Here is a 19030-nt window from a genome sequence, read left to right as displayed (position 1 = left end):
GGAATAGGCAACTCCATGACATTTTATAGCTTTGGAGATTATTATCTCGTTTTCCAAAATCATTTATTTTCATGCCTATGTAGAAATCTACTCATCAAAATATTAAGAGACACATACAAGGCTTAGGAAATATATAAGAGAACTACTAAAATAATAGGATGCTGATTTTCTTTCAAAGTAGACTATGGACCATAACATCCCCAGGGGTAATGAAATTAACTCCACTGTAATGTAATAGCACATAACATTCTCTATAAGAGGTCAATGCAACATTTTTCTATGAGTATTTATAAGAGCACCAATTGTTTTAAAAGGTAATTTAAAAGAAGCAAGCTAGTCCTAATTATTTTTTAAATAGATTATAGACTGGTTTAAATATGGAGAAGAAAATAAATTAAGTAACTTTAATTAGAATACTAAAAACCCTGTTGTATTAATGAAAAGGATAATATAAAATTAAGAAATCATTTTTAAATTGAAAGTAGATAGTTCTAACAAGTTATCACATTGTTCTCATATAGTTTAAAGATCCATGTATTTCAAAGTTTTAAATACTGGAACCAGGATTAATTAGTGGTGTCAGAAGTAGAAAGCTACATTTACTGCATTTGACAGAGTATTCCATTGAAGCAGCTCCCGAGGCTGAACTATCCCCAGAGAACTCTATGGATGAAGGCTGACATGAGGATATAAGAATCATGCCAACCCCGCCTTTGGTGGAACCCACCAGTTGCCAAGAGGCCCCTCTAAGACCCACCAGTGTGTAGTCTACAGGAGGAGTGACTCAGGAAGATAACAGAATGAAACACAGGACAAATTGCTTTTTATACAGGCGAACGGAGTCATCGACTTAAAATGATTTGGTGTGAAAAATAGGCCTTGTGAAATATACTTAATGATGACCTTAAGATTCTACTTCTTTTCGGGATAAAAAATGTAGAAATTAAGGCAAGTAAATTTTAAAATAATCCAAGACAAATAACATGGCATTGTACACGGCATATGCACTATCTATTTCCCCATTTTTATCAAATGCTGTAGTCCAAGAATGATGACAATTAAAAAAATACGTTTATTGAGTTGTGGATTTTGTTTGGAAGCACCAAAATCAGCTGGTCTTGAAAGAAGACAGTAGTTCAGGATTTACTTCATTGTATAACAAGAATAGAAATCAGTGGGTACATTGAGTTGGTTGAGAAAACTCTATTAAGACCAAAATCGAGGGCTCTGCTTTATTTGATAGTATCTGTAAATCTGTCTAGCTTCCTAGGAAATGCTTAAGAGCAGCTTTTAGGTGGAGATGAAGGAAAACTTAAGATTTAAGGGAGAAGCTACACAATGCTAAGATTCTTCTGATAGAAACACAATGGTAAAATTTTAATACAAAAAAATAACATTTTCCTTATGAGTATGTATAACTTTCTTATATGTATACTAAAACTATATATATGTCAGAATTTTCATCTGAAATAGATAAAATGTAACTTTTATGTTCTTTCAACAAAATATCAATGATTATTTCTTTAAAGGGGAGAAGTACAACATTTCCTAATAGTTACTGCCCTCTAATGGTCAAATGCTTGAATGATGAATGTATGACCTGTGTGTGTGTGTGTGTGTGTGTGTGTGTGTACATGTGTACATTTCATTTATAAGTTACTGTCTGTTAGCTTCCACACAAACAAAGTCTGGAAACTTTTCCAAGTGTTAATGTGTTATAAGAAGTTACTGTTATTTTTCTCCATAATTACAATCCCTAAATAGAAATGAAGGCATTTAGCAAGTTCAGTGTGGGCCAGAAAGGTATGTTGTGAAATAGTATGGAAACAATTTTTTTAAAGTATAGTTCACCTAAAACAATGATGTTTAATGAATACTTATAAGGAAGTTTCTTGAGGAAAAATACTCTTTTCATAATTTCAGTAAATACTGGTAAATCTGTATCATGCATCCACTCAGAATCTTCACTTGCTTAGAATCCCGTTTTGATTATAAACACATTTTGTTGAAAGCATTGGGAATATAGGAATTCCTCTAAACACTAGCTCTGTGAGAAAAAATAGATTCCACATTTTAAAATGTAGTCAAACCATACTAAATGTGTTTGTTTACCTTATGACTTCTTGAGGTTTTGCTAAATTTTATTGTGAATCTCTAACTGGCCAATACTATGTATGGTATTTCCTAACCTTACCTGATCTTGGGTTCCTTTTATTATGAAGCATGCTATGAGTTTAATGTTCTGGAGAACATACATCAGAATGAATTAGGTAGTAATTTAATAAGGAAAAATATGATTTAAGTAAATATAAAACAAATTGCTTCTAATATCATGTTTTACCAGTTCATGAAGTTCATAAGCATACCAAAAATATATCACTCATTCCCTGTTCTTACCATCTGGTGGAGTGAATACTGAAAGATTTGACTTGGGCCCAGTCCCTGCATTGGTTTCAGCCGCAACATAGACATCATACATTGTAAATGGTGTTAGGTTAGTGAATGCAAACTTAAGGTCTTTCGTGCTGTTATCCAAAATGCGACCTGCAAAAAGTGGAAGACAGCTGTGGATTATTTTTTATCAAGCATGCAATCATGTTCACATTTAAGTACAGAGCCAAGGACAACAATTCAAATGTTAACCTATGCACTAAAATTTGTTATTATAATATCAAAACTGGATATATTTTAAACATGTGGCTTAGTAGTACATTGATATCAATTTAATGAAAATAAATGAAAGAACATGAAAATGTTCCAGTGCTTAAAATTACTTTTATTAAATCATAAAGCCCTTTTGAATTATCAGGTTATTTTTGACATATTGAAAAGGGAAGCATCAAATTTTATCGATTCCAAAAGTGACCAGATTTTATACTCAAATTTATTCAATTAAAATGCTAAATAATTTCATCATCTTTTATGAGAGCATATATTTATAAAATATTTCTAGTTTAGCTTCTGAACAAAATTCCTTAGTCTGTCAGCACCATTCTTTAAATCTTCGACTTTGCTTTAAATGATTCCTTTACCTTCTTGCTCTAACTACAAACTGGCTTTTTCCTAAGAACACTGCTTTTGTTCCCCTGCAGCCAATCCAAATGGTGGCAGTCTGTTTTCACCCCACAACTCTCAAGTAACCAGGCCTTTAGGTGTAGTGTTGTTCTTGTTCCTCATTGCTCCACTTTGTTCACTATCCTCTGTCTCTCCTTATAAAAGCTCACAGCTTTAAATACTATATTACCAGTGACATCCACTAGCCCTCACAGTTGTCATAATCTACTAACCTGAGGGTCATTTACTCTCATTTACTTTCATGGTCCAGCTTTGGTTCAAGGCTACCATCTTAATTTGTGCTGATTTTAATATCCTGAGAGATAATCCTTAAATTACTTAGACATTTCCTTAAATAATCTAGTTTTCCAGAATTTCAGCCACTCCCTCAAGATCATAACTTAGACACTACTATCATCAACTACTCTGTATCATTAAGAATCTCAATTTCACGCAACTTTTTCTAACCACTTTTGCCTATGTCCTTTACATTTCCTCTGTAATCCTAAACTGATAATTCTTTAAATCCACTGAAATCAACAATCCATTGATTTAATCACGTATTTTATTTTTGTTTTCTTTTATTTGGCCCCTCACCACTTGATTTCCAGTCTTTACCCAGCTTCAGTGTCAATTTCAATTATAATCACTGCCCTACACAGGCCTCCAATTCCCTTGCCCTTCTCTAGTTGAAGGGAGCTGGTTTACAGCACAAAACCATTAATTGATATCACTTTATTTGTAGCCAAACCTCAAATGAGCCCTACATGGTGCCTGGAATCTTACTCAACTTACATAGTCAATGGTCCAATCACTCTACTCTTCTAGATGATTATTTTACACTTACTCTTCTCTGCTCAGACCTCTAATACTTTCTGCCCTATCTTCACTCCCAACTAATGGTCTTGCTTCCCACTACACTGAAAAAAGTAAACCAATTAGAAAACATTTGCCACAGGCTCCCATCAACACAACTATATATTTACCAGCATCTATACCCATATACTCTGCCTTACAACCTATAAGAACAAATTATGGACAAATCATCTATTAGTATGGACAAATTATCTGTATTCTTTTTTTTTTTTTTTTTTTTTGTTTTGAGACGGAGTCTTACTCTGTTGCCCAGGCTGGAGTGCAGTGGCCGGATCTCAGCTCACTGCAAGCTTCCCCTCCCGGGTTTACGCCATTCTCCCGCCTCAGCCTCCCGAGTAGCTGGGACTACAGGCGCCCGCCACCTCGCCCGGCTAGTTTTTTGTATTTTTAGTAGAGACGGGGTTTCACTGTGTTAGCCAGGATGGTCTCGATCTCCTGACCTCGTGATCCGCCCGTCTCGGCCTCCCAAAGTGCTGGGATTACAGGCTTGAGCCACCGCGCCCGGCCAAATTATCTGTATTCTTATCTCAAACCAATGGCTACATTTGAGCAAAAGATCTCACCTTCTACTCACACAGATACCTTTCCAGTAATTCTCGTTTTTCTTATATCATTAATATTTTCCTTATTTTCCTCATTTCCATTAACACCCACTGTTCCAGTGATCTTCTTCCATTCGCTCTTAAACTAATTAGTTAGGTATTTACCCTACATGTTCCACCATACTGGAAGCACGTGATCACTCCCATTAGGCTAAATGCAATTATTGCTAAATGTCTCTCACTTGATTTATCAGCCAGTCTCACAAATGAAAGAGTACTTCAGCCAAGTATTGAACAATATTATCAGATAGAAAAGATGGAACTGTGTATCCATGTCTGTTTCTGTGTATTGGATGGGTGGGTGGAGGGAATTATCTTTTTTTACAGAGTAAAAGTATTTCAGAATTTTAAGAGCATAAGTTACTTAGGGATGAAAGATAAAAGTTACTCATGATGGTGATGAGTGATTCATACCATAGAAATTGCAAAATAAAATGAGTTGGAACTTTGTATCTTTTTCAATGCCCCCAAATAAATGATAATATGTGGCTTTATGTTATTTCATCACTGTTAGAATTAAACTTCTTTCATAGAAGTATAGGATCTCAATCAGGAGAGAATTCTAGACTTTACATAATTCACTTCTAATGATATAATATTTGAACCTCTCAAAATATCTCTGGCAAGTGGATGCCCAGGTCCTGCTTGCTTACAAAGATGGAGAACTTGCCACTTTATAAAGCTGCCTAAAATTTTAATAGGCTTCCTTTTTTAAAGCAGTTTTAGGTCCACAGGAAAATAGAGCAGAAGATACAGAGATTTTCCATGTTATTTTTAGAGAGCTCTTTCTAATGATTAAAAACTAGGCTCCCAGCAGTGAATAGAAATCTAATTTAATATAGTCAAAGTCCATTGTTCTTCATGAATGTAAGCCAAGGCCTTCTTGTTCAAATATTTGAAGATGTATATCTCCACTAACACTTTTTTCTTGAGGAGTTATCTCTAGTTTTTCACATGCATCACATGAAATGTGGAATATGAATAGTGTTTTGTCATTCTTATACTCATTTATGGTTTTGAATTAAAAAATCAAAGGACCTCACTTTCTTTATGACTTTCCTATTGTTTGCTTCAACATCAGGGTCTTTTAAAAAGAGTCTGATACTTTTAAAAAGAGTTTGATATTGGTAACATATTTTATTATTCTCACACCAAAAGGCAAACACAAAACCAATTAAAGCTTACCTGATGGTCCATATAATTCAACTCTATAACTAAATTTCCCTGTTACTATAGTTGGTGGGTCCCATATAATTGAAAAGGACTTTCCTGTGACGTTGCCTGTTATGCAGTTTTGTGGTGGTCCTTCAGGCACTAAAATAATCATAGAAAATAAATACATGATATATATTTAAAATTAAAGCGCACCCTATTAAATACACATAATAAAACACAAAGGCAAAGAAGGAAAATAAAATATCACACTTGAAAGCAAAGAGTTTTTTTAACTTAAAGAAAAAAATGGAATATAATTGAACATTGTGAATAACACATGCTGGATCATCAGATAAACTTATTTTTAACAATTACTACTTTATTTAATACTGTATATTATTGCACTGTGACAGTTTCATTCTAATATTCATTGTAATATATTTATTGTCAGTGCTACATTATCTTGAAACATTTATACCTGCATATATATATTGTGTTCCACAAAGTCTGGATATCTGGCTTGATAAACATTTTCTCTCTTATGAACACAGGTAGAAGTTTCAAGAAAATAAGCCTCAAAAATTATTAGCAATAATTTTTACTTTTTCTATCAATATTTGTATTTGTTCTAAGAAGAAATTTATACCCTACAGTTGGAGGATTCAAATGTAACATTGGTAACATATGAAAATAATAATGACATTTTAAATTACTCTATTTTTCATAGATGTTTATTCTTTCTTTTAATTGAAATAAAACAATTCGAAATATTTTTCAAAACAAAATTATTATCTACCAAATTTCACCTTGTATGACCCTTATGAAATCATTTTTTATTGTATAAAAAGTAAAGAGTATGAAAGAAGAAAATGGTATAATTCAAAGATGGTTATTTAAATCAACAAAAAAACTTCAAACTTATATGAAATGAAAAATAACAGAAGCCAACAGCTATGTTATTAGAAAAAAATGCTTTAGTGAAATTACTCTACCAATAATTTTCAATAACCTCAGAAACTGGCAATTACAACCTAATGCTGATACTACATTATGATATATCTAATATGTCAACTATATATTATGCATATAATAAATACCTCATGTATTATGGGACTATATTAATATCCATGAAATTTTATAAATACATGAAATATATAAATACATATATTTATATGAATACTGATATAGTACTATAATTAAATGTATGAATACCATTCTGAAAATACGTTCTCATAAAATTTAGTGGTAATAATAATATCTAATTATTCTCACTTAATTTTAACCCTGGCACCCTAAGGAAGGTACTATTACTGTCTCTATTTTTCAGATGAGGAAACTGCAGTGCAAATGGGATTTAAGTGGTATATATTTTAGCTACTGCTCGTATCTGATACCAAAATGTGAATCACATACTCATTCTGCTAGTGCAGGTATTTTTGCTTTTGGTAATGGCAATAACAGTGAGAGAAGGTGTAGATGATTCTAAATCATTTAGAATGGCAAAGGTGATTACAAAAAAAATGCTGAGATTATAAAATGACAAAAGCTTATATGAAGATCAGGGTCAGCAGCTCAAGAATTGTTTCTTGCAAATCTTCTTTCTCCTTTTAAATACTTATTTTGTGCTATAATATAAAAGGGTATAGAAATTCGAAGAAACCCCTGATGGGATGCCTGTGGTATATTATTAGGGGAAAAAGTTACTGAAAGGTAAAAATTAAAAAGAAATATGTATATAAATAAAACATTATTCTCTAAATCATTTAAATCTTTTTATCTACAAAAAGTGAACCATACCTGATTCTGGTGTTCTGACAATCGTACTATCAATATAACCTGCTTCAGTTGTAACAGCCGAAACTTCAAAAAGATATGTTGTATAAGGTCTCAAGTGTGTCACTATAAAACTGATAGGCTCTTTCCACACAGAGCTGATCTTATTCTGTGTCAACGTGCTCGATGAATATGTGGTACGCGATGGAGGTGTAACTCTACCAAGGGTTGGAGAAGGGCTGGCTGTACTCCATAAAAAAGATTCACTATTCTCCTAGTAAATAAAATAATATCAATAGAGAAATAATGCTGTATCTCTTGGTGGACATGAGAATAAGAACATGTAATTCATTTCTTTTTCTTTTATGCTATACATACACACATAACATGCAAGTTATGGACAAATTTGCTAGATTTCAATTGTACCCATTTATGTCTGCAGTTTTAGAAGAGAACATGTTTATTGTATTCCTTATACCTTAACCTTTATGAATAGAATTTCAAGTGGCTTAAAATAAGGGTAAAACTACAGCAAAATCATTTGTAAGAATTTTTAAGCTTCACGTTAACAGTGTAAGAGCCAAAGAGCTGAAATAATTTTACTCTTGTGTATGTTCAAATGCCACCTTCTTACTGTTAATGATCTTTTTTTTCTCGTAAGTCCCAAAAAGTACTAGTATGCCACTAGCTCATATGTTAGGTGTGTGCATGTATTAGAAATATATCATAATTTGAAAAGGAAGATTTTTAGACTTTTTAAAGTATTTACAACAAAAATAACTGTTTGACTGTGTTTTCATTAATAATAACACAAAGATTACTAAAATGATTTTAGGAAAAGCATTATTATGCTTATCTTATAATTAAAAATTACGATACTTATTCTATAATAAAGCATTACTATTATGACGTTTATCATCAATGACCAGAGTAACAACAAATTATTTACCCAAGATATGCACAACAATGACAATCTACCTCTGCAAATTTAACTTCAATGATTACCCTACATGTACTCTTCCCTCCTGTCACATGGAAGTAAAATATTTTCTCCAATTATATCTCATACTTTTCCACCTCGGGACTTTATAAAGTATCCTCTACTGGGAATGCCACCATCACACAATCTCTATCTGTCCTTGCTCCATGGTGTATCACAAATGTTACTCCTTTCATGAAGTCTTTTCACAATTCCCTAAATGATTTTAATCTCTCACTCTTGAGTTCTCAAACCATTCCTGTATTCTGCCTGAATAAGGCCAATTGTGTAACATGATACTCTAAGTAATCAAATAACTAATAAAACTTTGTGTATAACATGATACCATAACTAATCAAATAACTAGTAAAACTTTGGTAAAAATGTAGTATCTAGATGCTAGAAATGTGAAAATATAAGCTTATCTAAGATTTTTCGAGACATAGAAAGTGTTCTGTGGTACTTACATTGCATTCTGGCAATTTTCCAGTCAAAATATCCTCTACTCTGATTGAAACATCTTTCACTACTATCCCACTTCTGGCATGCTTGACACTAATCTTGAAGCTGGTAATTTTGCCATTTGGTTGCCGAGGTAAATACCAAATCAGGTTAACTGCTGAAGAGTTGTAGGCCTCAACTGTGAGATTCACCACTTTTCCCGGAGCTGGGGAAGAGAAAGATTGGGAAGGAAAACACCTTGTTATAAAACTTAGAATTGCATTTATATAATTTCATGGTACATGAAATTAAATATATAATACATTGCATAAAACCTATTTGTGTAAGATTTTTATAAATATATTTAACTGAACTTTGCCTAAAATAAAAAAACTGGAGTTGGGGCAAATCAACTTTACTTTAGGATAACTGGGCTAATACATGCATTGATGAAATGTTTCAAATAAGTATGAAAAAAATCCCATCAATTGTTATGAACATACAAACAAGTTGGGATAAATTTCTTATTTCTTTAACTATTTTGGAATAATGTAGTTTCATTAGATATGAAAAAAAGTAGCAAACTGAATCAATTATCCAACCATTTTCACCAAAAAGCACATTTCTGGAATGTTTATAAATGTCTAGTGCCTAATATCAAATGGATACCCTCCAACTGGTTGTGATTATTGTATTTTAAATTTTCAAAATCAGCTTTCTTCAGAATTTCATTATGCTTTTCTATCAATTATTAATTATATAGAGTAATAATAATAATCTGAGTTCTATTTGAGTTGGCATGAAGCCAATATGAAGCTAGAATTAGGAGAAATTATTTCCATTAACCTCATGGTAAAGTATGTAAAACTGATAGAGTAAAAAACCAAGATCCTTCAGAATATAAAACAAACATGACGAGCCACTTTTGAAAGAAATCAAAATGAAACAAAACGTCTGAGATTTAAAAAGTAAGTGATAATAAAGATGCCTAGTATTAAGATACCGAATAACTAAAGTTTGGGTTTACATTGCACAAAAGAATGCTAGAATATAATTTATAAATAATAGCCACATAAATTACATAAGAAAGTTAGATCTTTGGAAGGCGGTCTATATGAATATAAACCTATAAGGTAGGAATTAAGGGACTTTAGAACAGCTGCATTCTAATAAAAATAAAATACAATGCAACAATTATTGGGAATAATGTTGGACAGGACGTTAGTAATGAGGGTGAGAGTCAGAATACACTTTGATGATTGTGCTGGTAAGATTTACTGATAGATTATATGTGTACTGTGAGAGAAAAGAGCCACAAGTGACATCAGGATTTTTCCTCTATGCCCCTGGAAGAATGGAGGAATTTTTTTGTGTGGGGCGGAGAGGGAGGGGGGAGAGTCTTACGGTGTCACCCAGGCTGGAGTGCAGTGGTGCTGTGGCACGATCTTGGCTCACTGCAAGCTCCGCCCCCAGGTTCACACCATTCTCCTGCCTCAGCCTCCCGAGTAGCTGGGACTACAAGTGCACACCACCACGCCCAGCTAATTTTTGTATTTTTAGTAGAGAGGGGGTTTCACCATGTTAGCCAGGACGGTCTTGATCTTCTGACCTCGTGATCTACCCACCTCAGCCTCCCAAAGAATGGAGGTATCTTAAATTGGTTTGGTAATGGCTGCATGTTACAGAATAATATAATAACTATTAAAATCCATGTTTCCAAAAGTCTTATAACCTGCTTATGACTTAATGTTAAAAAGAAAAGTCAGAATATAAACTTGCATACATAGCACAAACTTTTCATTAATGTATAGTCATATAATACATCTTAATGGGGGAAATAGACAAGCCAGAAATGCATCAAAATGATAAAAGAGTTTTTTATATGATAAGTCTGTGGATAATTTTCATTTTTTATTCTTGTTTTTTCAAAGTTTTGTAAGATAACAATTACTACTCGTATAATCAGAAAGAATAATACATATTTTAATGAATAAATTAGCTATCTGAAAGAACTCTAAAACTGAGTGGCCATGCTACTGAGAATTGTATGTATTTTACTGTCAGTTTTTATTTATATTCTTTATTATCTTAAATGACAAACTCATGACTAAATCAATTTAAAATAAATGACAGGAAAATTACCACTTTCTGCAGTTTGGAAGAGAAATGGATCACTAAACACTCCAATGCCAGCACTGTTTTCAGCAGCAACCTAGAACAGACCAAAAAGATTGTGTTCAAACATTTTACTCCCTGAAAAAACAGAATCTAAAATTTAAAAAAAAAAAAATTGACTTATCCATAAGATAAATGCCAAAGATACTTTTTTAATACTTTCAAGGAAGAAGGTAAAGATGAAGATATCTATATAATCAACATATAAAGTATTATTGTCAAAATTTTATAGATGAGAAAACTGGCTGAGAGAGGTCAAATACCTTGCCCAAGGTCACATAGGAATAAATGGTAGAGCAAGAATCTAGCAGCTGTTGGGTTTATTTTGAAAGCTCAGTATTTCTCTACTATATCCACTCCATAAAAGACACTACAATTATTTCTGTAACAAATGCAAGAGGCCATGTACATGGTACCTTAATTTAGAGTTCACAATCTAATCAGGCAAATAAATACTCAAAAAAACTGTTTCAAAAATAAGTAGGTTTAATTAATAATTTAAACTAAGAATTCTAGAATTTTAAAGATAAAAAAATTGATTTGAATAATCTCTTCCAATAGATTAGAATAGAAAGAGAAAATGTCATTAATGAGAATAAGACTCAAGCTTTTGCGAATGCCATGACTGGAATCACAACCTTGTTTTAACTGTAGTTCTGCCAATTCCCAGAGAGTGGTTTTGAGTAATTTACCTAACGTTGTAAGTAACATTTTTCTTGTCTTTAAAATGGGAATAACAATGTATCTATGTTATAGGATTGTGCTGAGGACTAAATGAAATAGCATATGTAAAATACTTAACAGGATTTTTTCCATAACATTACTTATACTAAAGACATCAAATCTACCATGCCAAATACCCTTTGGAATTCTACAATGGCTAACATTTATTTGAACAGAGTAAAGGTCACAAGAATGATGTATAAAGTGTAAGATGAAACGGAGAGTAAGGGCTTCCCAATAGATCTTAAATAAGAGAATTCAAAGGAATAAAAATTCAAACTCAGTAAAAATAGATCTAAGCAGAACTAGGCTGACTAAATCACCTTCCTATGAGCAATAGTTTCTTATAGCACATTAAAAATTTTTAATTATCCCCAATAGCATATATTGACATGTTAATTAACATGTTAATTAATCTGAACGTGTGCATGTTGACAGAAAATACCTATATTACATAATACTCAGATGTCAGTTAGAAAAGGTTGCCTATTCTTTAAGCTATGTTTTCTTCATAAAATAGTCATCACAAATCTTTTATTTTGACTTCTACATAGGTAAGAACTTTTTTTTTTCTTTTCTCACTGTGGGAATCATACTATTAGTATTTGCTTTCCAGTTCTGATCGTGTTCTTTAATTTTGCAAATAGGCATACTTCCAGTAAGAACTTCCTGGCAAAATCTCTCCCAATATTTCTTATACTCTAGGAAGAGCGTCTCATTTATATAAAATCACATATTTACACAGGTTTTATATATTTCCTTCTCTATATTTAATTATTTTCAAAGCTCAAAGAAGATATTGATGTTATATTGAGGGAGGATTCAGAAGATATCTTTACTCTTTATTATCCCTTGGAAATGTCATACATATCCCTTAACTGGAAGCATTTTCCTGTGGCCTAATTTAGCACTGCTTTTTATAAGCTCATCTTTCTGTAGCATTCAAGTAAGACGATGTTAAATTTCGCATATTAACTATGTAAAGGACGGCTGGGCGCGGTGGCTCATGCCTGTAATCCCAGCACTTTGGGGGACAGAGGCGGGCAGATCACGAGGTCAGGAGATCCAGACCATCCTGGCTAACACGGTGAAACCTCATCTCTACTAAAAAACATACCAAAAAATTAGCCGGGCATGGTGGCGCGCGCCTGTAGTCCCAGTCACTCGGGAGACTGAGGCAGGAGAATGGCGTGAACCCGGGAGGCGGAGCTTGCAGTGAGTCAAGATCGCACCACTGCACTGCAGCCTGGGCGACAGAGTGAGACTCCGTCTCAAAAACAAACAAGCAAACAAACAAAACAAAACCAAACAAAAACCCCAACTATGTAAAGGACTAAACATTTTTTGTAAATGCAAAAGAGATAGTAAATGTTCAACAAATATTTGTTGAAAGTAACTACATTGAGTTCATGATTCTTAGCAAAAGTGGCTCTTTAGAAATGTTCAAACCAATATCCAAAATGTCAACAACAGACATGTAAATACAACAAGGTTGGAAGAAAAATGAAAAGCTAACTATAAGTTTTATTTAAAAATGAAGTATTTCAGTTGTAAAGGCTAAATTATTTAATTTAAACTTAATTTATTTTTGAAAAATGTCACTAAGCTAAAGTTTTTTTAAATAATTAACCAAAGTTATCTATTTCATAAAGTATAAAAGATACTTTATAAAGACACTTTATAAAGTACAATGTGCAAAGATAACAAAAGCTATTTGTTTTTCTGTTTGTTTGTTTGTTTTGTTTTGTTTGGCGGCGTTTTGTTCTTGTTGTCCAGGCTGGAGTGCAATGACACGATCTCAGCTCGCTGCAACTCTCCGCCTCCCGGGTTCAAGTGATTCTCCTGCCTCAGCCTCCCGAGTAGCTGGGATTATAGGCACTCGCCACCATACCCGGCTAATTTTTCGTATTTTGAGTAGAGACGGGATTTCACCATATTGGCCAGGCTGATCTTGAACTCCTCAGGTGATCCGCCTGCCTTGGCCTCCCAAAGTGCTAGGATTACAGGCATGAGGCACTGCACCCGGCCGAAGTTATCTGTTTTTAAAAACTTTAGTTTACTGATTTTTTGGAAAATAAAATAAGTTTAAATTTAGCCTTTATAAGTCTTGTAAGTAAAAATATTCTACCTTTTTATTAAACTTAAAGATTTTTTCTTCAGTATTTTTCTCCCAACCCTGTTAGCCATATGATTATCTCAACAGATGCAGGAAAAGCATTTGATAAAATTCAATATCCCTTCATGATAAAAACCCTCAACAAAGTAGGCATCAAAGGAACATATATCAAAATAATAAGAGCCATATATGACAAACCCACAGTCAACATGATATTGAATGGAGAAAAGTTTAAAGCATTCCCCCTGAGAAATGGAAGAAAAGTAGGATGTTTACCCTCACCTCTCCTATTGAACACTCCTACTGGAAGGCCTAGCCAGAGCAATCAAGCAAGAGAAAGAAATAAAAGGCATCCAAATTGGAAAACAGGAAGTCATACTATCTTTGTTCACTGATGACATAATTGTATATCTAGAAAACTCTAACGACTACTCCAAAATAAAAATCCTAGACTTGATGAACGACTTCAATAAAGTTTTGGGATACAAATTCAGTGTGCAAAAATAAGTAGAATTTCTATACACCAATAACATTCAGGCTGAGAATGAAATCAAGAATTCAATCCCATTTACAATAGCCACAAAAAAATAAAATATCTAGGAATACATTTTACAAAGGAGGTAAAAATATTTACCAGGAGAACTACAAAACATTCATGAAATAAATTAGAGGTGACACAAACAAATGGAAAAACATACCATGCTCATGGATTGGAAGAATCACCATACCATACCGCCCAAAGAAATCTACAGATTCAACACAGTTCTTATGAAATTAGCAACGTCATTTTTCACAGAATTAGAACAGCAATCCTAAAGTTCATATGAAACCAAACAAGAGCCCAAATAGTGAAAGCAATCCTAAGCAAAAAGAACAAATCTGGAGGCATCACATTACTTGACTCCAAATTAAACTACAAAGCTATAGTAACTAAAATAGCACAGTACTGACACAAAAATACACATATACATTAGTGCAAGAGAATATAAAACCCAGAAATAAAGCCACATACCTACAACCAACTGATTTTTGACAAAGTTGACAAAAATAAACAATGGGGAAAGGATATTCTGTTCAATAAATGGTGCTGGGGAAACTAGCTGGCCATATCCAAAAGAATGAAACTTGATCCTTAGCTCTCACCATATACAAAAATTAACACATTCTGGATTAAGGACTTAAATATGAAACCTGAAACTACAAAAATCCTAGTAATTAAAAACTAGGTAAAACTCTTCTGGATATTGGTCTAGGCAAATAATTTATGACGGAGACATCAAAAGCGATTGCAATAAAAACTAAAATGGACTTAAATACGACTGAATTAAACTAAAAAGTTTCTGCACAGCAAAGGAAATAATTAACAGAGTAAACAAACAACCTACAGAACAGGAGAAAATATTTGCAAATTATGCCTCCAACAAAGGACAGATATCCAGAATCTACAAGGAATGCAAACAATACAACAAGGAGAAAAACCCCATTAAGAAGTGGACAAAAAACATAAACAGATATTTCTCAAAAGAAGACATACAAGTGGCCAATAAGTATATTAAAAAATGCTCAACATTAGGAATTATCAAAGAAATGTAAATTAAAACCACAATGAGACATCATCTTATACCAGTCAGAATAGCTATTATTAAAAAGTCAAAAAAACAGATGGCAGTTTGGATGCAGAGAAAAGGGAACACTAATACACTGTTGCTAGAAATGTAACCTCTATGAGAAGCAATATGGAGATTTCTCAAAGACCTAAAAATGGATCTACTGCATTCAACCCAGCAATCTCACTACTATGTATCTATCCAGAGGAAAAGAAATCATTGTATCACAAAGACACCATCACTCATGTTTATCATAGCATTATTCACAATAGCAAGGTCATGGAATCAACCTAAGTATCTATCAATGGTTGATTGGGTAAAAAAAAAAAAAAAAAAAATGTGGTATATATACACCATGAAATACTATGCAGGCATAAAAAAATAAAATCATGTCCTTTGCAGCAACATGGATGGAGCTGGAGAACATATCCTAAGTGAAATAACTCAAAAATAGAAAGTCAAATACCACATATTCTCACTTACAAGTGGGAGCTATGAGTACACATGGTCATAACAATGGAAATAGTAAACACAGGATTTCAAAAATGGAGAGGGTGGGAGAGGGTGAGGATTGAAAAATTACCTATTGGGTACAATGTTTACTATTTGAGTGACAGGTATACTAGAAGCCCAAACCCCACCATTACACAATATACCCATGTAACAAACCTGCGCACATGTGCCCTGAATCAAAAATAATTTTTTAAAAAAGACATTTCTTTGGAGTCTAAATTTTATATATAGATCAAGGCCATGTTCTTAGACCACAATATCTCAAAACCTGGAAAAATTATTTTTACTAAGTTTGGTTTTATTATTTTACCCTTAGCTGTTATGGAAAGAAGTTTACAAAATCCAGTCCTGCAGCTATTAATCCTTCAACGAAGACTTTCTCTCCAATCTAAAGCACCAAAAACAAACAAAAAACAACAACAAAAAAAAAAACAGAAAAAAAAATTGAGCTCCCCTATGCAACTATTATACAATTTTCATACGTAAATTGTATAACAGATTTATTGCCCTTTTTACTTTGGTTTCTAGAAAATTGGAGAATAAAACTTGTAAGTCAATTTTTAATAACTGTGTAACATCCTGTGGTTTACATACCTGCATTCAAACTACCCTGGCCTCTTGTTTGCATTTAACTTTTCCTTCTTTAACTTTACATAATTTTTATTTTCTAGAGTATTGTATTATATTCATACATGTATATAAATATATGCAAAAATATTCGTAGAAAAAATGAAATAGGTAATATACAAATATGCATAAAAATTGAAATGAAAAGACACGATAACATTTTACCAAGTGTTAAAATCCCAGGTGGATGTGAGGCCATGATTCTGAACATTGTTTGTCAGTCATGGACTGTATTCAGCCGTAAAGGCTTGACAAGGTGGGAAAAACCTCCTATACTTTTAAAATGAATGAAATGTCTGAACACTAAGTAGTCATATACAAAATAATTACCTTAATTTCATATGTTGTTCCAGGATTAAGATTAGTAAGAAGAACTTCCAGACTGTCTGGCTTTGCTCTGACTTGTGTATATACTGTTTGCATCCATGGACAAACTTCCTTATATTTGACAATGTAAGATATAATCCTTCCATTTGGGTTAGGTGGTGTATTCCAAGACAGAAGAATCCCAGCAGATCCAACTCTTTCCCCGGCTAGGAAGACTGGAGGCCCTGGTTCTATTTTTTGAAAACCCACTTTGTTAAAAGGTCAAATAATTGTTGCATTTTCACAAAAACACATAATAACAGTATTTACAAATGTAAAATTTGAAATTTCCAAAGAGCAATATGAGTTTATACTCCCGACAGCTCTGTTACTATTAAAAAAAAAAAATACTATGGGGAATACCAAACACATTATTTTATAAGAATGTGAAAAATGGAATGCTACTAAATACTACATGCCAAATATACTTTTGATGCCAAATCATTTTTAAAAGAAATTCACTTAATGCAAGGCTTACACAGAAAAACTAAGAAAAGACGAAACAGTCTTACAAACGGAATAATCCTTCCTGAGCAAATGTAACCAGTTTATTTTCATGGTTCTGTATTATTTAAATGTTAGCATTAACAGTCTCTCTGATCTATTTCACAAACAAGTATAGAGTAATTATCTTTGCACTTTGAAAGTAAAGGAAGCTGAAGAAACAGCAGAATGCAGGTTCTAAGCAGATCACTTTCTTAAGTTTCCATTTTGCCTTAATTATCCTACACTGTTTTCATGAATTTAATGTACATGTTGCCAATATAAGTATTTCCATCCAGTAGAATTATACTGACTCCATATACTTTACTTATAAAGTAATTTAAAACATATACTCACTTGTTACATTTGTTGTCACTGTTCTACTAACAGGTGAGCTGTATGTTGTAAAAACTGAAGAGATGGTTATATCGTACCTAGTACCAGGAACAACATTGGAAACATCAACCTAGAACACCACAAACAAATGTTGCATTAAAATTCTTTCTGGAAAGCAAGAAAGCTAAAATAAATATATCACTGTAACAAAAATTAACACTTCCCTATATAACTCTGCACTGTTTATAACATCACAATAAGTTCCATACTATTGTAAAATACAGATTTGTTATATAACTTTTTACCAAATAACTTTAAAATAAAAACTTATAAAACATACTGTGTTATCACAGCCTAAGTCAGCATTTCTATCTATCCTAGTTCACTGTCACAAGGAACAACTATTCAAGTCTTGAGAAATCTACAGCCAATGGCTTAGCCCTTGTTTTTAAAGAGTGTATACAAAATACCTGTGTCTCTGAAGTCCCAATAAAAAGTAAAATAAAAATGACAAGAAAATCCATCTTTATTACATTTTTCAGGCAGTAGAATCACATTGATGGCTCTAGAGAGAAATGTTGCCTGCATTAATGATTTAAAGACAGATCCTTCTGGCAAGTACACAATTAATGAGCCTGTATTACTCAATAGCTCTGCCTTTCTTTGTTAAACTATTCATGAACCCTTGGATGACTGGCTGTAGGTTCAGGGTGAACTTAAAAAAGAAAAAAAAAGCAGCATAGATGTTGCTAAGGTAACAGTCCACCGATGCTGAAACTTACACTCATCAGTTTGACATCAACGTTTTTGTCTTCAACTTATGCTTTCAAAAACCCAACCACGAGTAAGTTTTTGTGGTAGATAGGTTTCATAAAATAAAGAACTTTCCTATTAGGAGCAAAATATAAATACAAGTAGACTCGGCAAGTACAATAATGAAAACTATACCTGATATTCTCCACCTCCAAGATCTCTGATAGTAACAAAGCCACTGTTAGGAACAAGATCCACTTGGTACCTTTCCACATGACCAGAGGGTAGGCTCCAGTGCAGAGATAAGGAATGTGTGGAAATATTGAAGGCTCTAAGTTTCTCAGGTTGTTCTGGTTCTGATATTGAAAAATAGAGGTTTAAAATAATGTTATTCTCCTAAAGTTTCAAAAAAATGAAAAGCAATAGTATAGGTTCAAGTTCCAAAATAATC

At 32.9% G+C, this 19030-nt stretch overlaps 1 protein-coding gene across 1 annotated transcript in view; it reads right to left on the bottom strand.

Moving 5' to 3' along the window:
- The window catches only part of PTPRQ (protein tyrosine phosphatase, receptor type, Q), a 239890-nt gene extending 221540 nt beyond the window's left edge, over positions 1-18350 (bottom strand). The window contains exons 1-8 of the mRNA XM_011994394.1: positions 18297-18350; positions 17848-17956; positions 16972-17198; positions 11023-11092; positions 8907-9106; positions 7485-7734; positions 5718-5846; positions 2398-2544 (exon numbers count right to left, since the gene is read on the bottom strand). Coding sequence (XP_011849784.1) covers positions 2398-2544; positions 5718-5846; positions 7485-7734; positions 8907-9106; positions 11023-11092; positions 16972-17198; positions 17848-17956; positions 18297-18350 — 1186 coding nt within the window. The remainder of the gene's footprint in view (positions 1-2397; positions 2545-5717; positions 5847-7484; positions 7735-8906; positions 9107-11022; positions 11093-16971; positions 17199-17847; positions 17957-18296) is intronic.
- Positions 18351-19030: the final 680 nt, after the last annotated feature.

Source organism: Mandrillus leucophaeus, unplaced genomic scaffold (genome assembly GCF_000951045.1).
Source record: "Mandrillus leucophaeus isolate KB7577 unplaced genomic scaffold, Mleu.le_1.0 Scaffold455, whole genome shotgun sequence".
NCBI classification, from domain to species: Eukaryota; Metazoa; Chordata; class Mammalia; order Primates; family Cercopithecidae; genus Mandrillus; species Mandrillus leucophaeus.
Note: the sequence above shows the minus strand (reverse complement) of the source record. Positions and strands in the feature narration are given on the sequence as shown.